The sequence below is a fragment of the Tympanuchus pallidicinctus genome, unplaced genomic scaffold (genome assembly GCF_026119805.1).
Source record: "Tympanuchus pallidicinctus isolate F22 unplaced genomic scaffold, pur_lepc_1.0 scaffold3, whole genome shotgun sequence".
NCBI classification, from domain to species: Eukaryota; Metazoa; Chordata; class Aves; order Galliformes; family Phasianidae; genus Tympanuchus; species Tympanuchus pallidicinctus.
In genome coordinates, this window is record NW_026294747.1 from 87,660,286 (window position 1) to 87,683,907 (window position 23,622).

The 23,622-nt window shown below is 37.8% G+C and overlaps 1 protein-coding gene across 8 annotated transcripts in view; it reads left to right on the plus strand.

Annotated features, from left to right (window-relative positions):
- Window positions 1-23,622, plus strand: part of HDAC9 (histone deacetylase 9) — a 438,145-nt gene that overhangs the window by 153,412 nt on the left and 261,111 nt on the right. For 2 of the 8 annotated variants that reach the window (XM_052696006.1, XM_052696004.1), the window contains one exon: window positions 17,473-17,535. The exons of 1 other annotated variant lie outside the window; for it this stretch is intronic. In XM_052696006.1, coding sequence (XP_052551966.1) covers window positions 17,473-17,535 — 63 coding nt within the window. Of the gene's footprint in view, window positions 1-16,784; window positions 17,536-23,622 lie in introns of those variants that run through there. 5 more of the 8 variants (XM_052696003.1, XM_052696005.1, XM_052696012.1 and 2 more) reach the window with 4 other exon arrangements.

A 23,622-nucleotide genomic window follows, 5' to 3' on the forward strand; every position in this document is an offset into this window, starting at 1 on the left:
AAGCAATTATACCTAATACAACCAGCTGTCCATACCCAGATGTAAGCTTTCCCTATCAAATCCTTTGTGGGAATTTGGCATGTCGCAGCGCTATTAAACCAGGTACACGAATGCTTTTCAGTTAGTTGTAATAAGTTACCAAGACAGTGCTGAATTTAGCACGATGAAACTGGTCTTCAGTGGTTAGATAAGCTTTGAAAACAATCATAGACAATGAACCTTTATGTATAAAATGAATTTATGGAGGAAGAATTTTATTGAAGCAATAATTCTGCAAGCAATCACACTGTTAACTGTTATCTCTAGGTGGGAAATAAAAAAAAAAAACAAAACATTTCTATTAAAGTCATATTTCATTGCTAAGCATTATGTGGATTTTAATTTGTAACCTTTCAAAGGAAGTAAATAAGCTTTTTTTTATCCCTGTTCAGTGATTTTTTTTCCCCTCTCCTAATCAATCCATTTTTCCCTGTGAGATCAATTTTATGCTATTTTTGGAGCTTATCACTTGTAACTGGCAGTAGGCAATTTTCTGTGGATTAGACAGATACTAAATCAAGTCTTTATCATTCAAGTGAGATTGCAGGTGAGGAAAGGGGACAACTGTGAAGAGTTTACATCTTCGCTTTTTGAACACTATGGAAACTGAAATTCAATTCTTCACCTTCTTTAGTCTATATCACTTCTGAGCTGCAATAGAAATCTATGTACTGAAGTTTCTCTTCTGCAGGTTCTTTTTCCATAACAATGAAGTTGAAAGACAACAGAGAAGAATCTGAAATGTCATTCAATAAATTTCAATGTAGTTGGAACTAGGGAGCATTGTTGGTTTCATAGTTTTGGCTTTGTTATTTTTTCACATTCTAATGTCATTTTTTTCCACATTATAATAATTTTAAATAATAATTCTAAATAATAATTTAGAAATAGCTAGCGGACTCATTGAACCTCTCAGGTGATATACAGAAATTTAAAATGTTGTTATTTTTTCTGTGGTCAAATGGCCCACAAACCTGCCGGGCTTAATATAATTTGAAGAATTTAGTCCTGTCAACTACCAGCTTAGATTTTGAATTAAACCTTAGAAATTATAGAGTGCCTTTATGAAAACAGTCAGTATAACATATAAATGGATATCAGTGACCATGCCACTCTGTTTTCCTGCAGTACCTATTTTAAATCCATCTTTATTTCTCTCTCTTTTTTTTCCTCCTTACACCTCCTTTTTTATTGTCTTTTGATTTGCTATTCAAAATCTGTATGCTGCTGAGAAACCTTGAATCCATTTTCCTGTACCTCTTGGAAGGCACTCAGCATTTCTCAAGGTTAGGCTCACGGTTAAAATCATCACAGTTGAGACTTGTTTCTAATTTTAGGTGTGACACCGTCTTTTATGATGTGACCATGTTTGCAAGAAAGGGGTTAGAACAACAGTTGTATCTTTAGCCATGTATTTAATATAAAAGCAACAAATGATGAGATGATTTTGCAAGAATGCTGTTGTTTTATTCACACACACACACAAAAAGAAAGAAATCAGGCCAAAAACTTCTGCAATTAAAGTTGCAGAAAATTGATATAGTATTTCTTTAATATTTATCAAATATGGAAAACAAGTAATGGAAAAAATCAATGCCTGGCTTGATGGAGGGTTTACTGCTGATGCTCTTTGCAACATCTCTACCTGTATTTATAGAGCTTGTAGAAGAGATGTCAGAGCTGAAGACTGTAATATGTTGTAGGTGTGACCTAACCTAGTTCATGGAATACCTCTAACATTAGCTCACAATGGTTATTTTAAGTTTTTCTTTTAATATAACCTAGTAATTTCTTTGCTATTTTTTGCTTAATTGGTAAAGGCACCTGTAAACATCAGGGTGGAATGTCTTGGTAGAATGACAGACCTCATTTTTGTTATTGTTACTTCTAGAAAGTTTGTTCCATCATGAAAACAGACTGAGTCACTGACAGGAGCTATTTTTAATATTTCTCTGCTGCCATGATATCTTCTTTTTCAGTAGCTTAGTTTCCTACTGTTTGGCATAATGCTTGATAATATTTATCAATATTCAACTAATAAAGGAGGACTGGTGCCAACCTTGCAGACACACAGGCAACACATTTTATGAAACTGGTTCAGTCATATTTGATTTAAGGCCAAACAAGTCTGTAATATGCTTCAAAATATTTTTCTGTTGTTTCCGAAGCACCATCCATGTGCATTGTTCATAACATAAGAAATATGAAAATTTCTCCCATTCTCTACATGTGAATGTACATTTGAAATGAAAAGTGACTGACTTTGAGCACACAGAAGTGTCAAAGCAGGAAGTATGTGGCTGAAATGTATGTGGTCTGTACAACATGGTGAAGACTGGCAGCCAAACAGGACTGATTAAAGCATGGTTGTGACTTCACAGATGCTGGCCAGGTGATAGCCAAAAGGTATGCAAAAGTGGATGAATGAGCAATGTTACTAAGCTACTGCCTTACGCTGTTTTAAGGCAAGCAGAGGAAAGTATCCATAGAAAGCTGAAGAAATACTCGAAATTTGGACATCTCTATGTTTTTGTTTTGTTTGGCTTTTTAAATAGATCCTAGACATATTTGCAAAGCTTTGCTGTATGCTTTGCAAGCTCTTTTGTTTGGTGAAGTTGACCGTATGCTTTTAAGTCATTGTATCTTGGTCAGTCTCAGACTGAAAAACAATGTGGTTTTTCCCAAATTGCCATTTTTCTGTGTTTGTTTTTTAGCAAGCTTCCAAGTTCCATAGTAACTATCCGTCTTCTGCCATCACCTCACTTCCCCACTCCTCCTCCATTTCTATTCAGGATCCAACTCCAGTTATGCTGCACTGTGGGAAAATGGTGTTTTCTCTCACAAAATAAAAAGCCTATCTTTTTTTATTTAATGTTGGTCAAAAATAGGGTTTCATACCTCTCTTTCTTCACAGTAATAAAGGAAAAAAATGGCTCTAGAGAGATAATTACAAATGAATATTAAGTATCAAAGCCTCATAGTGTGTTGTCAGTGTCCTTTTATCAGATTTGAAATGCTGAGTCTTTATAATCGGAAAATGAAGCTGCTTCTAACTGTTGTATATTCACTGACATTACACTGAGATATAAAAAAAAAAGTTGAAGTCAAAAGTTGCCTCTGTTACTTGAATAGGTGGTAAAACAGGAAAATGTCTACCTCCTTCTGCTGTCATATAAAGAACTAGACACTATCAGGATGTAAGAGACCTGATACTAGCAGCAACAAAACTTAAACAATGATATGAGATGATTTTAAAATGCTTATAACCACTGACACCCTCTCCAAAAAATGGAATAAGACATGGCAGAAGTGGCTGCGATTGAAGTACTCTTTGAATATGGGAACTGAAAGGACAAAATGTCAGTAGTTAGGAAAACAATTCTGAAGCATCTATCTGGACCAAGGAAAGATGAAAGTCTGCAAATACAATAAGAAAAGAAGTGGTTAGGAATGAATTTTGAATTGTATTTGATGAAGAATGTTCAGGTTGTGAATAAAGGTAATAAAGAAATTGCAGGGCATGATGTGTATTGCAGGATCAAAGAGAAGAGACTAAGTTGTGAAATACGGAGATAAATATAGGCAGAAGAAGATTAAAACCGAGAATTAGTGATCAGAAGCTTCTGGGAAGAGAGATTGTGGAGGGCTCTTTATAGAAATTGTAGAAAGCAAAAAGGAGAGAAAACAATAAAAGAGAGAGACATTTATTTATGCGTGAAAAGAAAGGAAGACCTGATAAACACTTGAGTTAGCTGTTCTTTGAGAAGTGCTTTGCATTTCCTTTCTGAGTTCAGCACACCAAGATTATAGCAGTTAAAACCCTGTGAAATGAAGTCTGAATTAATGAGTTTGGAATAAATGTGACTTTTAATGATTGTGGGGTGTTTTCTTAGCATGTCGCAGGTCACTGGAAGAGCTTTCCTTGCAGGAGCAGGCAGGCGGAGATTCTGTCTCAGGGACCCCAGAAAAAGAGGAAAGTATCTCTGAGGTGGTAGCAATCATAGCAGGAGTACAATTACTGCACAAAGCTGTAGCCTCTTAGTTTATCTCCTGGAGGGTATTTTACATATATCAGCACAACAAAGAGGCCTTTTCCAAATGATTTTCTTGCCTGGGTGGAAATACTTAGTGTAATTTCCATAGAAATTCAGATGTGGAAGAAAAGAATATTGCCTGGTAATGTCAGTGGTTTTCTGAGCATATCAGCTCAATTGTAATGGCTGAAGGAGAGTTTTAAGCCAGCTTTTCGAAGAAGAGCAGCCAGGTATTTGAAGAGAATAGCGCAGGAAAAAACCTCAAAACTATGTTTTCTCTGATCTTTTTGTAAGTGAACCATGGAGAGAGTCAATATTTCAGTAGCGAATGAAAGATGGAGTTAAAAGAAGAGAGCTGGAAAGTCAGACATCTGCACTAACTGAAGAGAGGATAACAGCAATATAGGAAACATACAGAAAAAAACGGTCATCAGTTACTAATTTGCTCTTCAAAAATACCATCCTTTTTGGTGGGAGTAATAAACACCAAAGGAGTGGATAACATTTGTAAATATGGGCCCTCCAACAATACAAAGATTGTTTTTTCTCATCTGTTTAAAAAGCCAAATCCAAGAGAAATATTTTCCCTTTTTTTCTTTGCAACTGAGGTTTCCAGAACCATGGAAGAGGTACAAAGAGGACTGGCTAGTTTAATGTTTAGTAGAGCAGAGGCAGCTTATCCTGGTCAATCATTGTTCAAATATCCTCATGCCAAAAATAGCCTGTGAACGAACAGCCTGGGCCAGCTCTGTGCTGGGGATGAAATAAATGGAGCAGGTGTGTGAGCGTAGCTTCACCTGAATGGAGAAGACAAGTCCTGCTGCTGATCTCATTAATTTATCAATTCAAATACAGAAATGTTTCTCTAAAAGTGTGTGGGTTTTTTTTAAGCTATTATTTTGAGCTAAAGTAAACAATTTTTGCTTTCATATCAGACATTTAGTGTGTACATTACTGTGATAGCTTGCTTGCCACAACTGTTGCTAAGCTGTCTTGTTTTGCTTTGTGAGTGGAAATATCTCTAAGTTGTAAACCTGGGAACCTAGAGAGAGTGAGGAGAAATTTATTTCTTTAGCTGAGATTTTTTGCAAGCTGCAATGTTCTGTTTACAAAATTGCTTCAAATCTTCTGAGAAGAAGGGCAAGTTAGCCAAACACAAGTAAACCCAAAAAGCTGTTGTAAGTATGGAAGAAAGCATGAGCCTTTTGTGTTTGAGGAAAAAATCAGCTCTTCATGTCGTTTTGGAAAGTCATGTGCAATTTTATTATGGTAATGATCAGCTATCTGAAAAATTAGAGGCTTTAAAAGGCATTGTCAGTCATCAGTTGTAAATAGAGCCTCGCCAGCTCCCTGTGGAAGAATGCAGGTTTCCAGTTTCTAACTGACAGGGTGCTGTAGAGGTATTTAAACAAAAATAATTTGGCCTGAGAAATGGAAATTTCTTCTTCTGCAATGCTTGAGCACCCTGAAAAGACTCGTCCCCTTGGCAGTAATGTAGAATGCATTGCTGTTTGTTCCCTTGTTGCCAGTTGGGGACCTGGAACACCAACTGTGTGAGGAGTCTCAAATCATTGCAAAGCTGTGTCTGGAGGTTTCAGCTCAGGAAGTCTAAATTCTGAGTGCCCCAACAAACAGCTAAAACTTATTGTTTTTAAAATATTCATTAACCATCTTTCCTGAGCTCTTATCACGTGTACAATAAATGCATAGATATACGAAACTTCACAACATTTTTATCAGTGTTACCATAGGAAAAATAGAAAACTATAGGCAACAAGTCAAACAAAAAAAAATCACTAGACTATTTTATGTACTTAGTATTTCCTTAATATATGTGAATGAAATGCAAATTCCCTTGTCATTACTGGAAACGAAGACTGCTGCAGGTCTTAGTTTCTGCCAGTGAAGAATTACGTTGCTTCAGGTAAAGAGACTAATGTAACCTTGTCAAATTTGGAAACAGATCGCCTATGTCAGAAATAGATTATTAGCTCCACGTGATGGTGAATAGCATGAAGCATGTTCAGGCTGGTTAGTTCTATTCTTTAAGAAATCATGCAGTGACACTGTACTTCCAAACAGAACAAGGATTCAGTGCTCTTCCAGACTGGATAGAATAATACCATATTTTGTATCCAAAATTAATATTTTAAAACTGCTTTATTAATTGCAAATATGGCCCAACTCAGTTCACTGCAAGTCTGTGCGTCAAGCAGAAAAGCAAATTATAAGCATTATTGTTTCATTTTGCTCTTGCATAGGTGACAAAAATAAATACAAATCTTAGCAATATAGATTGGTCAAGCAATACAAATTGTTTATCAGCCTTTCCAATGACACCAGCACCAGGCTTTGTGCCTGTCTTTAAATTACACTGAGTTTGGGTGGTCATTTTTATCTTATATATATATGCTTGGAAGTATAGATGTTCTGTGAATTATCAATGTCCTATGAATTATCAGTTTAAGATGCAAAGCTTCTTATGGATTGAACTTTCAGATAGTATAGTGCTGTCAGAAATACTTTGAACTCCTGTCACTGTTGCTTGTGGCTTGATGAGAAGGAGGAAGTGATGGTGATAAAAAGATCTTGCTTTTTTCATTTGTGCCTGTGGGGTCTTGCTTTTATTTCTTTTATTTCTTGTGATTTTGGGGCTGTATTGGAAAACTGACCTGGTTTTGTTTAGAATGAGAGAGTAAATAAACATAAAACCTTGTTGTGCTGGACAAGGATAAGAAAGGAAACAGGATCATGTAGGGATGTTCTTATCATGATGTTGCCAGAGAAGCTTCTGTCCATCTAGACAAACATCATTCTTCTACTGATCAGCAGAGCAGTGATACTGCAGAAGCTGATTTGATTTAGACTTCCCCTTAATGGCTTGCTTAGTAGCACACAGTTTCTGAAATAAGAGCATCTGTCCTGGAGAAATAGCTGCTCTGATTCCTGTGCTGCACGAAGATCATTCAGTGCAAACCTTCATGGCTGCAGGTGACTGTACAGCATAAGTAGATATCAAAGGTCAGGTGACTATCTCAATACCTCCCTTCTCCTCTCACAGGACACACAAAAAACCCTTAGCATCCTGTAATAAGCTCATGATCTTTGGAGCAGAAGATGAAGCATCATAAAGCAAATGAGTGCCACAAAAATTGCTCGAGAAATGGAAGCAGTTACCAAACCTATTGGTTGCTGGTGCAGGGCTGAATGACTTGGCAGACAAAAAGCAAAACAAAACAAAAAACAGCTCTAGATGGAAGCCATGGTACTGTAAAAGAGTGACTGGATGAGATATTTCTGTTGGCAATCATCCTAGAATGTTTCTAATCTGAAATTCTTGTTGGTAGGTACGCCTTGGAGATTTCCCTTTGCAAATATAGCTAGTTGCTCAACTCTCCAACTCATTTTCTGATGGGTCCCAGAATGACATGCTGCATATCTGAATTGCTGGAGGCTTTTTGCTGCATCTGAGAGGACACTAAATTAGCAAAAGTAAATGTAATGATTTAGTTCCCAAGTCAATAGAATACTCGAACATCACATGTTTTGAGCTAGATACTTGTTTATATACTTTTCAGCTTTAATCTCCTGCTTGTGTCAGTGTACATTCATGTTTATATTTTAGCTGTAATGTGTGATACCAGTGGCTTAAAGTATGTTGTATAACTATTTATCTTTCTGTATACATACACAAGATCTATACATCAGGCATCTTCAGAAAAAAACAAGTTTATTCACCTGTAAATACTGATTGAAGGAACTGTGATTAGATAGCTTATAGTAGCGTTTTTTTGAAGCCATCTAAATAAGACTGGCTCTGCTGTATCACTTAAAATAAATTATTCCTTAAATATTTTTGTATAGTACAAAATGGAGGAAGGTCTTTTTTTAGAATGGTGATCAAATTAATATAATAAAGCATAATGATGCTTCTTTTACTTTAGCTGCCTAGTGGCAATTAAAAAGGGAAAAGTTTGACCAAATATAAGCCTGTTTCATCACACTGGTGATTTACTTATATGGATTTTTTCAGCATTATTGTTACAGTACATCTATTTTTAATTAAGGCACTGCCCAAATTTACTGCACTCATTTATCAGATTGTACACAAACAGACTGGTAGCTTCAGTTATTTTCTAGTTATTTTAGTTATTTTTTAGTTATTTTAGTTATTTTTATCTGCTTCTGAGACATAGAGAGCTTCCTTACTCACGGCAAATAGAACATTTGCAAATAGTGTGTGCACATTGTAGTTGTCCAAGTTCCATTGTTTTTAGCTTTTATTTTCCACTGGAATTCTGGCAGAGGTAACGATAGGACCTGGAGAATACTATTAAAACTAAAGACAGACTAAGAAGCCAGATGCTTCATTTGTTTGTTTTCTTTGTTTGTTTTCTTCTTCTGAACATAGTCCGCATGTGATGCCAACTCCTTTGAAGAGTTTAGCTTTTGTTTGTTCTTACTTTTAGCCAGAATTGTCACTTTTTTTACAATATGCTCGTGTGGGCTGCTGACAGTGTACTCACTTTTTTTATAGGCTAATGGTAACGACTTAGCTGCATTAATTTTACATTAAAAATAATTAAAAAAAAAAAATTACAAACCGCGAGGAAATGTTCTTAGCAGTTTGCTTTGTTCATCTGTTTTAAAAAGAGGCTTAGAAATGAAGTACAATCATGGCACAGACAGGCCAGTTTATCTGTGACTGATTGCTTACATGAATAGAGAAACTTGTGAGAGTTTAGAATCTCTGATCCATCGATTGAAAAGCTTTGTTTTTCCTGCCTTTATCAAATATCTTGCCGTCCTTCTCTTTTGAGAGCAACCGACAGGATATGAAGTGCTGCTTCATGACGTTCATAAAGCTACGCTATTTTTAGAAAGGCTTCAAATCCAAGTTTGATTCTACATTCTGACCACACAGAAGCTTAAGTTCCTCTTGAATATTCTGCTGTCTCTGCTGATGGCGATGAGATTCCAGCAAGCTATCTTTTTATTAATTCATTCATTTTTGGACTACACTTTTCCAGTAGATTGAAGTGAAATACGTGAGCTTCAGCTTCTCAGATTCTTGCAAGATTTAAGCACACCTATCAGTATTGATTATAATGTTGTCTGAGCATGGATTCAGTGTATTGTCCCAAATGCCTCATGCCTTCAGTGGAAATAATTAGTTCTGTCCTGTGCTTTTTTTTTTAGCTACTGCACAGTGGTTGGAGACCTAGTTTTATTTGGCAGCTTTTTGTGAACAATTCTGTTTCCCAGAAAATTGTGGAGCTTGGAACCAGTTTCATCCCTTTGTCCTACAGAGCATTAGCACTCGCTCCCAAGCTGAAGCCAGAGAGGGATGCATGGAAGCAGCAGCTGCAGCTGCCCACATCTGCCTGCCAAGCAGCAAGCTTGCAGAGCACTTGCTGTACGCTTCCTCTGTCTGTTTCATCCTTTCTATAGGAGAGACTGCCTGACAAATTGTGGGTTGTACTATGTAGCTAGATGAACCTGAAACATGGATAGAAACCAACTATAGAGTGATTTTGGCCTTAGCAACAACCAGTTGGGTAAGTTTCTTCATAAAACCTGGAAAAATACTCAGGCTTGTTACGGGTTTTGGCAGAATCATAGTTTACTATAAGGTATTTTCAATTACAGTATGTAGCTGCATTAAGATTTTCAAAAGATTTTATTTAGTTGGAAGAAGTTGTATTCAGTTTAAATGTGTTGTATATTTCCTTTCAGAATTATTAAACCTTTCTTTCAATTGTACTTTATATTCTGTTTTACAGCTTATGCATTTGTTGATTTCATGACGAAATGAGGGTCATATTCCTTCTCGGGAGAAATCCTGGTTCCACTGAAGTCAGGCAAAACAATTACAGTTCATCCATTAAAGTCACAATTTAAGCCTTTCAGCATTGCCCCAAATTCACTGGCATGGTAAAAACAGCTCCCAAACTGATATATCAATAATGTTTTGGTAAAATATACACTGCAGATCTGTTCCTAATCAGAATTAGTGACGAGGAGGAAAGTTAGACCAAAACTGGATCTGGGGTCATTGAAAGATCTGGCAAATGCAGGAGAGAACCAGAACTGGGCTTAGCTTTGTCCTGATCTGACTAACCAGAAGAGCTGCATGTGGTTTCATAACAGCGTTATTGACCAGCATGAGACGTGACCTTTTCCTAGCAGAGTAGCAGTCAGTTTGTTACTGCTCTCACAGGCATGCTTGTGCATGTAACACTGCATCACCTCCACGTGCATCAGGGCTCCGAGGTGAAGGCTATGTTAGCTGGTACAGGAAGGAGATCAGAGCAGCCTGGCATCTTGGCTAAATTCCTTGTCCCACAAAGAGAGGCCTTTTGGTTCTTTATGTAAAATATGGCTAAGATTCTGATGGTTTGCAGTTGCAGTTCCGTAACTATACACATTGTTTGATATTTAACGAAAACTCGCTGGCATACTTCAAAATTTATCAGCTAAATTTTGGGTTGTTGTCTCAAACGATGTAGGAGGCTTGATGGTGTTGTGGAAGCATGTTATGTAAAAGCCACCTCGTTCCTCAGCTCTAAGTGAATCCTAGCCTGAGTATGAAAATACCCTTATCTTGAGATCTCTTTATTTGACTTAAAACTTTGAATACCAAAACCAAGTGAGCAGTTTGTTGTTGGTTTGGTTTTTTTTTTTGTCTATTTTTTTTTTCAAAGATAGATAGATTTGATGCAAGAGAGAATGAACTGAGCTACTCTTGTAAAAAATTATCAAATTTCATAGGAAAAGAAGTATTTCCATAAGAGAAGCAAGGAGTAGAGAAAGAAAGAAAAGAAAAGAAAAGAAAAGAAAAGAAAAGAAAAGAAAAGAAAAGAAAAGAAAAGAAAAGAAAAGAAAAGAAAAGAAAAGAAAAGAAAAGAAAAGAAAAGAAAAGAAAAGAAAAGAAAAGAAAAGAAAAGAAAAGAAAAGAAAAGAAAAAGGAAGGGAATGTACCTCTGTTTTATAGGAAAGTGTGATTTAAAAGAAAAACTTTTTTGTAGGAAAAATTACTCTATTTAGTTCTTATAAATCCTATCACTTAAGCAATAATTTATACTAATTCAAAGTAGGCACCCCCGTGATCCCCAGCTCTGATCTGTTTGCTTTATAGAAGTGTTAGAAGTTTCTTTCCAGTGTCACAGCCATTATAGAATTCATGTATGTGTTCGGCTGTGCTTTTAAAACATTTTTAAAATGAGTGTCCACTTTTAGCCTAGATTTTTCCTAAACACTTGGTTCTTAAATAAAGAACATTTGATTACCCAAATGGACATAGTATCCTAGGTCTTAGAGTTTCGGCTTTCTAATCATTTTATAAATATCATTCTGGTCACAAATCTATCCATCCTCAGTTTGTCAATACTCTTCACTACCTGTACTGCAAGAAATTAGAGTGAGTTTATGTATCCAATTATTTTATTAGCCTTTTTGATCACGGTGTAATCCTAGGATGTCATATTCAGTTGGCTGTCTTCTGCTCTGACCCTAAGTTCTTTGCCATAGTCACTGGTTTTCACAGTGCAGTTCTCTAAATGGTAATCATGGCCTACATTTCTTGGCTTAAAACCAAAAAAGCACTTAAACTCATGCATGTATTATGGGCTAGAGATATTGTTCATCCTGGTTCTTGAACAATAGGAGCTTCAGTCTTTTCTTCAAGAATAATTCTCAGTGCTCAGTTCTGTTGAGCTGACCTGCTCAAAATGCTCAGCGTAGGCACAGATTATTTGCTCAGTATATGTGCAAGAAGCTTGAAGTGCATGAAGTACACGGAATGTATTGCAGTCTGTTACAGGTTAGGTGCTCCAGGGCTGCTTTATGTCTATCTATTCAAGTGTGTCTCCAGAGCAGCTACATGTCAGACTCAGCGCACATACACATGCCTAAGAAAGCTGGGCATAAACATAGCAGACCTGGTAAATCTTATATTGTGTATATATATCTACTTGCCTCATTCGTGGCATAGAAGAAGCACAGTGCTTTGCTGGTCTGAAGGATTTATTTATCAATACTTGGCATTGCTTTTGGCTGTGTGGTTTGTATTGTTTGTATGCAATTTACCTTAATTTTACCACAAAAATTTTAGGTTTTCGTTCCAACAAATAACAGTGTTAGTAGAATAACTGAACTATGCACGTATTTCCTATCTTAAATATCACTTATTTTTATCTCTGTGGTTTGTTTGTTTTTTTTTAATTATTTGAGCTTTGTGATTCAAGAGAGTATGCTTGAATTTATGAAGCACTTAAGCTTGTGCTTAACTTTAGCCTTGTGCTTATAATCAAGCGCATGTTGCTTGAGGTCTTGTTCGGAATCTAGGTCTTAATTTTCAGTAGACTTATTTATGTGAATGGAAAGGCATATTTTAAGAGGAGAAAAAGTGACAGGTAATCAGCACAAAGGAGAGCTAGTTCCAAAAGCCCTTAGCTCATTTACACGTGAAAGCTGAGCGGCTCTCTCTATTGTCGTAAGGAGAGACGGCAGGCACCCATGCATTTACCTAGGGCAGCATTTCTTATTCTCAAAACTTTATGAAGTTCTATTCTCCCATTGTTTGCCACAAAATCTCCCGAAGCTACAGATATGCCTTTCTTTGTCCCAGGAAATTCCTTTGAAGGTTGAATTGATCTTAAGGTGCTTAGAACCACAGTTTTCTCCTCAGCTGAAAAATGCTCCTCAGGTAGATTCAGGGTGCTGTGAAGAAAAAGCGACATGCATTCCTGCACAGGCAACACCAAAGACTTGCTATACAGGAAACTTACTGCAGACATCCTTGCATTTGCAACTTTCCAACCAGACCATGTGGATTGAATGATTCATCTTTGCTCTCCCAGGGCTCAGAATGTGGTCCTTTATTTCCAGGCAGCAGTTAAAACAGGGTGCTTGATCAGCTCCACTGGTTTCTTTCTGCTCCCAAAACATCTGCTTCTGCTACTTGCTTCCTGATAATTAGATACACAAATAATAGTTAGGAACTGTTTTGGTTGCAGGGATTAGAAATCAAAATTTCAGTACTGAAGTAGGCCGGATTGCATATTACCCATACAAGCTTAATTTAGTTAGCACTTGGTCATGCATTATTTTATATCAGTGCATGGTATTACTTGATGCTTTTTCCTTGAATATTTGCCTAATGAAAAAGGGACTGAAGGACAACTTTATGGGACATCTCTAAGAGTTGCAATATCCCAACTTAAGTGTGCAACTAAAAACAGATAGCATCTCTCTACTTAATTTTGTACATAATAATTATATGCTACAATGAAGCAACTCAGCAGAAGAATAAATGTAAGAATTCCTTTATAAATAAGAAAACTGCCAAAGCTGAAACTGCAGTCAGAATATTAATGAAGGCTGTGCTTCAGAAGAATGTGAGTGATAAATGAGGTATGCTAAAAACAAACAGTAATGTATTGTTTGTGCTTAACGAGGAAAGTAGGAGCAGAAAAGTGCTGCTTAATTATAATGGTGCTGAGTTAATAATGGAGTAGAAATCCTTGCTCCTTCTAATTTGAGCACTTAATTTCTCAGTCTTAATGTTGCAGTAATGCTGTTTCCCAGTATAATTTCCTTACATTTATTTATTTTTAACAACTCAGAAGGAAAACAAGAGAGAGATATTGTGAACCTCCTGTAATGAGATCTCAGGCTACTAACATGCCTTACATTTTCTGTAAAGGTGCTGATTACATTTAGAGTCACCTGAGCAGTGCAATCAGATTAACAGTTTACTCTTCCCTTTAGTGTCATTAAAGTTCTCCAAGTTTAGGAAGTGCATTTGAAAATAATAATAATAATAATAATAATCCCTTGTTTTCTTATATGAACTGTACCTTATACCAAGCATAGCTTCAAAAATAAAAAACAAGTTTTGTCTAGGCACAAACCCCTTTTCCTTCTCCTGTGGGACTCTAAAGGAGCTATTTAAAGCCATGCAATCATACAATTGCTGACTGGGCTGACACAGCAAAATGCTTACTTCATGTTTAAATTCTATTGCAATCCATAGAATTTGTGCTTAAATATGTTGAAAAAGGATGGATTTACACAAGTGTTTTAAAGCAAGCATGTACCAGAGATTTTCGTAAGTGGGCCCATAATACAATGAAGCATTTCAGTATTCAGACTGTAAATGTCAGGTGTAAGGTGACTGACTTCATAAGGGAAATTTTTAGATATAACTTTTATCTATAATCTCAAAGATAAAACAATACAATACTCCGTGGTCTGTGGATTAGCTAATAGTGTAAGTCATGTCTGTTATTTTAAAATACACATGCCAAAATTAAGAATTCTTGCAGCTAAATGTCTGAATGTACATTTTCTACTCTTGAAAATAGTTTACTTTTTTTTAGTCACTGAAGTGTTTAAAGTCAGTAGGTCAGAGCTTTGAATGATATCTAAATAAATACAACCACATATACAGGAACTTAGAAACACATATAGATACCTAACGCCAGTCTCCCACACTGCTGAATTTTCTGTGTCATGGCTTGCTTTTTACTTACTTGTGTGGTGTTTCCCAATAATACAAGACTTGATTATTTTGTGATACTGAATCACTAAATAGGGTCATGTTCTGGTTGGCTCAAGGGCATAAAGCAATTCCTTTTTTTTTTTTAGTTTACCTTCATCTATAAAAAGTCTTTTCTATGTTAGATAAAGTTTCTATTTCTGTTGGTCCTCCCCCTTGCACTTATTAGACATCTTCTGCCCTATGCATAAAACATTTAGATATTCTTATTTTCAAGAGATAAAAGAACATTTACATTCTCAGCCCTCAGTTCAGGTTATCATTTTCCTAATGTGATTAGAGGCTGAAGCATTTCCAGCATGAATGGGATTGCAGGATTCTAGGCAGGTCTTCTGGAGCTCTCTGGGGGGCAGCACCAGGATTTGGAACCCCTGGAGCACCATGGATGAAGAAGAGTGAACAGCTTTCCTGGGAATGAACTGGAGTTGTTGATTATTGAGTAGTCTCAGTCCAAGTGAGCTTTCTAGCACTGGCTCTGAGAGCATTATGAGCATTACTTTAAATGTTCATGTTATCAAGTTGCCAGCTCTCAATATAACCTGATATGCATGCTATGCAACTACTGGCTTGCATTGTAACACCCTACTTGCTGCTACCACCTTTATCCTTTCCCCTTTGCAGAGCAGGGTTTACGGTGCCTGCAGAGCCCTCCTGCATCCACAGAAGTACTTTCGTACCCTTTGCCTTTCAAATGAGAGCACCCTTCCACTTTACGATGTGTTAAACTCTGTGAGGAGGAAAGATGAGGAAAGATGAACATTGATCGGTGCTAGGTGATAACTTAAGGATCCTGTAGGGAAAATCCCATTGTCAGCTGCTGCAGTCTTTCTCCATTTGTCCAAGGTACAGATCCTATCCTCTGGCAGGACTAGATTATTTTGCATGCAGAGAAATAAAGTGGTTGCAAAAAAGGCAGAACACTGGAACTATGGACCTCCCAGATGCCGTAAAAGTCTCCAAATATTATAACAATGTCACAGTATTTTGTCATTGAGCATTTTTTCTTTGATAAGCAGAACTGTGACAAGTAAAGAAAAAAAAATATTGCCCTTTGCTGCAATCTCTTGTGTGAGTTAAGCAGCAGACTGGCAATTCTTGGCTGAAAGGCAGAACTGAGCTTCAAGTGTTACATAGCACTCTTGTGTCTTTGAGAACAAGAAGTGCTTGAGGTAGTTCAGGACTTGATGGATTTCTGGAAATCTCTGAGACAACCTTTGCATTGACTTCCTGATCCCAGTGAGTAATCCTGCTTCTGTTGCCATTCTCACTTCCCCAGAGGAGGGGGCACAGAATTTTGGCATGTGTGTGGCCATAGTGCAAGGATATAGGTAGGTAGTGACAGGCTCTGGTGACCTGTGTAGTAAGCACGGTATGGCAAAGCGGGTCAAGTATCATTTGTAACAGTGAAATGAAACTTTGCTGATCTGCATATAGATGCAATAATCAGAAAACAAGACGTGCAACTTTTGAAATGTCTTTTGAAAAATGAAACTAATATAGCATGTGAGAAGCCTGCCAAGACGTAGAGCAGCATGGTGTTTTTAGTCTGATCTGCAAACGCTGCCATTCTGAAACTACATCACCTCATCAAAGGGAGAAAGATGTACAAATTGCCTAATGCTGCTAAAGATAAGCGAGAGCTGCTCAGCCCCTGTCCACATTTTAAGTAAGCCGACAGAATGGTGCATAGTAGGCAGGCATGTCGAATATGCTGTGCCACAACTGGTGCCTTACTATAAGCATTATACCAGGCGTGCTAAATATGGAAACGCCGCTTATAGCCGGGAGCACCCACCCGGCTCCCCTTAGCATGCCCTGCGCCTGCCTCTCTCCCCCAGCCCGCCTGCCTGGCTCGCCCAGCCCAGCAGGCCACGGCCCCGGCACCCAGGACAAGGGCTGCCAAAATAGCCCCGCGGGACTGCTGTGCGTGGGCGCGGCAGAAACCACGTTGCGAGCGAGAGCATCAGTGCTATTTTAGAAACATTTTTTTGTTTTTCTTGCTTCTCAGCGAATGCTGCCGGGGGAGGGGAGGAGAAAGGAAGAGAGGGGAGGGCAGGGCGCGAGGAGTGCTTGTGCCCTGTTGCTCGCCCACCCACCGGCGCTCCTCCTCACAGAAATAGGCTTGGCAGCAGGAAAGGGTTAATTACGCTCGAGGACGAGGGAGGATTGCAGTTTGAAAGACAGCGACTGGACAGCTGTGTTTGCTGTGGTATTTTTAAATGCATTAATGCAGGCTCCAATCACCCGGCTGCGCTTGACCTATTTTTGGCTCAGGCCAGCCATTGTTCTATTTCTGCCGCCTCTGGGCCACGCTGTTGTTGATTCAAATGCAAATGAGTTGTCACTGCCCAGGCCAACTCCAGCAGCGGGACCTGGGAACGGCTGCGGGACAGCAGTGCGGCGGGGGGACCGCAGCCGGACCCCGGGGATCGGTTCCCGTTGGGTGCTTGTGCTTAGTGTGAAGCTGTGTTTCCCCACGCACACTGCCAGAAAGCACCGAGATACTTCTTTGATTCTTCATCCACCTGCTGTTGGCTCCCAGAGCACAACTGGTGAAACTCTGAGGTGCACAGCCCAGCAGGCGCTTCTTGCCCTCCCACTGCTGTGTAAAGTGGATTTTGCCTTTTCTCTCCTAATAGATACTTGTACAAATGCTTAAACACTGCTAATTACTGAAGTGTACTGTCTGACGAGTCCGGCTGGAGGAGGTAGGACGGCAGAGGGTCGTGGCTGACTCCCCTGTGCAAGTGCCGTGATGAATCTCTCGTGTAGCTGAAGTGCAGACTGGTTGGAATATGCTGCAGACAATTTACGAGAGTGAATCGTGTTTTTCCTCAGATGGGGTTTCTGGACGTGAACAGCTCTTGGCTCAGCAAAGAATGCACAGTATGATCAGCTCAGGTAAGAGACAGCTCAGCACCTCAGCCTTGCCTGCCTACATTGTGACTTACTGAGAAAATACAGCCCATCACAGCAAGAAAACACCCCTCCTTTAAAGAACTGATGTATTTTTGTGGGCTTTATGTAAGTTGTTAAATAATTCTCTCTTATCACAGTATGTTAGATACTAACTATCGCGTTTGTGGGGAGTTTGTCTCCTTCAGCCTGCTACTTTCCAGCAAGAGCAAAATGCTAACAACTGAAATATAGTTGGCATTTTGTTGGGTTTTTTTTTCCCATTTATTTTGTTTTGTGAGTGCAAAATGGGGTTTGTAGTATGAGCTTATTCACAGAGAGAATTTCAGCAGCAGCCTGTATCAGAAAGAGCTGCCATTACAGCCCATCACAGTTCTTTTCCTATGTGTTTTTGTAAACAGGATTTGGTCTTGTGAGTTTCCTTTCCTCAGGTTTACATGCAGAGAGATTTTTATGTTAATCCTGTTCTGTTTTCATTGTTAGGTTACTTTAACAAGAATGCTCTTAAAGCAAGACAGTCTCTTCAATATGCATGGCTTATCTTGCTATTTAGAAAATATTTTGGAACCTGGCAATAGTCAGGTAATGAGTCACTGAAATGTAAATTGGATGCATTTTTAATGAAGGTATTTCAAAGCTGATCTTATGGAACACTGGATGTTTCTGCATGTATTTGTATCTCTCCTTGGATTTTGTGATTTCTCTGTTAGCTGTGTTTGAGACATGAGGGTAATGTCTTAATGATGAATTAAGCCAAAATAATTGTAGCCATTCAGATGAAGCTTCATTTTGAAGAGGCTAAAAAAGTCGAAATTTCAGGTTACTTTTTACTCTACTGTGAATTAGCTGCTCTATATCTTTTCAGTCCTAGATTTCTCACTTTGTTTTTCGTAAAGTTGTCTTTATAGACAGCCTGTAAGTAGAATGTAATGTGAATTTTTACACGTATGATAGTCTTAGTTTATTGCCCTTTTCTTCTTCCCTTTTTCATATCTATTTTTAGCAAAATTTGCAGTGTTTCCCACCTTGTAAGCACAAATACACATGTAGATCACAGATCTCTTCAGAAATTCCCTGTTTTGGTACACCTGTTGAGCTCATGTTTCTTTGCTTCTTCTAAAAAAATGTTCATTTTCCTGCTTTACAGATGGAGAACTTAAACTTCTACTGTTTCTTTATTAAATAAAGAGCAGGCTTATGGTTTCAGATATTAAACTGTGAATGATTGTGTCAAGTGGCAACATTTTTCTTGTTAGGAAAGTATTTAATGTTTTTAAACTTTATTATTAGTATTACTCAGTACAGAAAGTCATAAAATCTCATAATAACTAAGGAGATGAAAGAATGAAAGAGTGAGAAATTGAAGAGGTATTAAGTGCACATTAAATTAATTGTAAATATGTAAAGGGAATGAGCAGTTCAAACTTGTGATGTTTAACATCGGGGATTTTTCTCTTCCTTTATAAAGCTGCTGGGTTGATTTGTTTCTTTATGGATGTCTCAAAGAATTTATGGTTTCTTTATCTCCTTAAAATACATTTTGAACACCAATTGCAGCTCCTTTGTCAAGGACAAGAATCAGGTGAAAGAGTTGTTTACAAATATGGGCAATGAAGTTCTACCTATGAAAGTGGAAAAAAAGCAGAATGTTCTCTGAAAGTGTTGCATTTCTGCAAACTTTTATGTTGACTTACTGTTCAAGAATGATTGCGTTTCCTGATCAGCTCAGCAAGTGTCCAGTGCTTTTATACTGGTCAGAGAGATAAGACCCACTGCTTCACCTTCCCTTCTATTTTTTTTTTTTTAAATAGTGTCTCAAGTTGAAATTATCTGTATGCAAGTGCAAATCTATTCTTTTTAAGTCCACTGTGCTAACTTGTAACCACCAAGTAATGTTGTTCATGTAATATCAATTTTCTCATTTCAAACACAAGAAAAGGAGGTAATTTTCTATATGTTTATAGCTCTGAGTTTTTCCTTGGTGGAGACAAGAATGTCTTGTAACATTTGATTTTTAGCTGATATTACCTTAGGCCTCTGTAACATATATAATTTCCTCTGTAGCACCAAGTAAAATAGTGGGGTTTTTTTGTTGTTTTTTTTTGTTGTTTTTTTGTTTTGTTTTGTTGTTTTTTTTTAACACAGTCAAGAAAATCGTCGAGGTAAAAGATGTTTAAATATATACTCTGTAAAGCACAAAATGTTCTACAGTGTTTCTGTTGGCCTTTGAGATACACAGCGAGACCACAAGTAGTTGATACTGTACAGAGTCTGTAGTTTAATTCATGTCTGATGAGACCACAAAGTCTGGTGTTGCTGTCAGTTACCTTCAGTTCCTTTGAGATCAGAGTCTTACAGAATCAGTCTTGATAACTTTTGATGCACTGTCTCTATGCTGCATGCATACAGAGGAGAAAGGAGTAACCAGATCATAACTACGTGGTCTAGTGTTTGTAGTAACTAAAACCAGTCACCTGAATTTTGCTAAGAGCACTCACTCCTTACTTAAAAGTTATCTTCACTTCATGCACTGCACAGATTAAAAAGTTGTGCATATTTCGGAAAAAAAAACACAGATACCTGCACATTTACAACATGCATTTTTAATATTCTTGAAGTCTTGGAATAAGCACAACTTATGTTGTCAGTGGGTATTTAACTTTGCTAGTTCCCAGGTGCATGTATTACACAACTCTAACTGGAGTCATCCCCAAAGAGGACCTATGCAGTGGCCACTGGAAACATTTTTGCAAACCAAAATGTCTAAGGTATTTCTGACAATAGCAGGCATACCAAATGCTTCTGTCATGTGAAAGCAGTTCTTCTGGTATTCCCTCAATTGCTGCTTTGCCTGTCTGTCTCCATCCCTGCTTGTAAATCATACTATGAATGAGATTATCTGGATAGTTACCAATCAAAAGTCTAATTATGAATGGAGCAATCTAGATAGGCACTGACTCAAGAAGCTGTGTAATTTGCAAACACCTACACCTTATTGCAGAGAGCTGTTTCAGCTATCTTGAGAAGACTGAACTAGATATTCCCATATGGTACTGTTGCTCTGAAATGCAGCAGTATGTACCATGCATCTTTATTTGAGAAAATGATGCTTATCCATTCTTATTTGATACCATAATTATCTTTGTTTCAAGATTTAAAAAAAAAAAATCAAATAAAAAACAACGTGAGTCTAAGTTTCTTATTTAGATAGTATTATTTACCTATGATATTTCTTTAATTTTACCCCCAAAGTCACAACTGCCATACGTGCAATGCCATAACAGGTTCTAGCATTCAGGTCTCCCTTTCCACCACAATATGATTCATAAACTATAACCCCTTGAAAAAAAAGCCTTTGGTCCAGCAGGAATGATTCCTTGACAGGAATCATTCACATGTAACAAATAAATTACTAATTCAGTGCTACATTAATCAAACATATTTCACTTCCATGAAGGAGAATGAACGACCTACCCATCCACGGCATCTGCAGATCTGTGACTTTAAGGAGTGATGCCAACATTATTAACCTCTGGTGATTAAACATACTGTGATGTTTTTCCAAAGGGTATGGTTGCTTCTTTCACCGTATTTTGTGAATGTACCCTTGCATTGGCCTTTCTAAATTCCACCTCAACTTTTATTGGGTAAGACATGCTCTGCCTCTTGCCCAAAGCAGCAGTGTTGAAAAATCAAGAGTTCAAGGAGATCTTGAGCTTAAAGCCTTGGCTTGTCACTAGCTGACAGGTGACCTGAGTGAGTTATATAATCCTGCTGACGTCAGCTTCCTCTTCTGTGAAATGGGGAAAATAATACCTGTCAGGCTCAGAAATCTTTGGAACAAAATGGTTCTAAAGGGAATATAACAATTCAGAGTGATTAATTTGATTGACTGTCCCTGGAGGTGCTCAGGACCAGGATGGATGGGGCCCTGGGCAACCTGGCCTAGTACCAGACCTGGAGGTTGGTGGCCCTGCCTGTGGCAGGAGGATTGGAACTTGATGATGCTTGGGGTCCATTCCAACCTAAACCCATTCTGTGACTCAGTCAAGATACACTCTTGCAAGATACTTGTGATTTCACAAATGGAGTAAGTTAATGTAGTTGTGGTATTTTATTCTCTGCACTGACCAGAAAATTCAAGCTGTGTCTCTTGAGTATAAATGGCGGAATTGGTGCTTGTGAGCATCATGTTATATGTGAGCTGGTGGGTCCTTTTTAGCTGTCTTCCCTCAGTAAGCCATGTTGTACAAAATTTATCCTATGCGTTGCATCTGTGTGTGATGGCATAACCACACATGCATGTTTGTACATGTGTATTTATATTGCCAACAGGAAATATTATTTGATATTTGTTGGCCCTTTATTTCTGGCCAAACAAAACTGTCACCTGCTCAACTGGTCTCATGGAGAGATTGCAACAAGTAAATTCATTTAAAGGTTGGTTTTTGTTTTGGTTTGGTTTTTTTGAGGCACATGAAAATCAAAAATCTTGGAATATTTGCATTTTTGAATCCGGGAGTTTTATATTTACAGATAAAACTTGTCTTACATATGTGTTATCTCAGGCAATAATTCTTTGAAGTGAGGAAGGATAACAGAGAACTATGTTTTACTTTATGATTCTCTTTAGAGTAATGAAAAAATGATGTGAAACAGCTCAATTCAGGGAAGTTCTAGGCAGCAGTCAGGAGAGGCTGTTTTCAGTACCTCTCAAAAGCCAGGCAGAAAAAGAGCTAGTTCTTCATAGGAGCTGAAGTATTTGGATTCTTTGTCATCGGAGAGTACGGCTTAGCCTTAACAATCAAGGCTATGAGAAGGGCAGTGTAGACCTTGCCTGGTGATGGGTTTCACTGACTTTGGGTGAAGGTATTGCTCAATCACATGTGCTGGACAAGGCACTGATTATGAATTCAGTTGAACAAAAAATGTGGTAAGGTGAAATTAAGCTGTTTTTTCTTATATGTGTTATTTGGGAAGACACTGAATACAGACCAATGTTGCCAATTTTGTGTGTCCTCTGTTGCTGTCATATTGCCTTTTTAAAAAAGTTTTTCTCCCTTATGTCCCAACATCTAGAATCATGTGATGGTTACCTTTGCATCTAACATTGTATTGAAAGGTATATTTATAAATTGTGGAAAAGGACTGGAACAGGAGTTTCAAAGTAAATGATTTAAAAGAATAGCAAGCCATTAAAGCTGGAAAATAAGTAAAATTGTTCTGCTTTTATTTTTAAAACCTCTTTCGCCTTCTTTCCTGATATCATTAGACACTACCTGTACTACAAAGGTTCGCTAGCACTGGCACTAGAACAGCAGCTCTTCTCTCTCTGAGCGTTGAGCTAAATCACTTATAAAAGACTTTTTTTTACTTCAGTTGTTTATTGTTTTAGCTGTTCACCTTTCTTACATACACTGCTTTGCCCCTTGCTCAAAAGCATGTGTTTTCAGCTGGTCTTTCCTCGTGTAAAACTGTGTACAGAAGTTATTCCCCTCATTAAAATTAGCATCTGATCTGAGGAACATTTGTAACTGCTCCTACTACCAGAGCTATAATCAGACTTTTATTTCTATAACAACTGCCCAGCCCATTTCTTTTGCACAGCCTTTGCAGAGGATGCAGAAGCTATGAGAAAGCAGAATACTTAGCTGGCTGGTCTGCAAACATTCATCACTTCTCCTGTGTACATTTGCATATATGCATATATACAGTGACTTCATGTTTTGATGTAGATGGTGGGCAGGATTTCAAGTGAGATTGCATTTTACCTTTTCTGAACTACTGTTTTATTTTTATGTGATGAATGCAATCCAAAATATTCTATGAAAACTGGCTGGCAGATACTGTTGTGCATGCATGAAAATCTGAAATGCCCTGTTCTGTGGATCTTCTTTCACAGGCTGACTCCTCTGGGTCAGTTATTCTTAGCCTAGTTATTTTCATCTTATGGCATTACAGGTCTAAGATTAGCCTGTTAGGCGTTATCATGCCATCTGAGTTACCTCCTAATATAACTGTACACCGGAATGATTATTTATAGACAGAGCATTCTGTCATTTTTGCTTTATT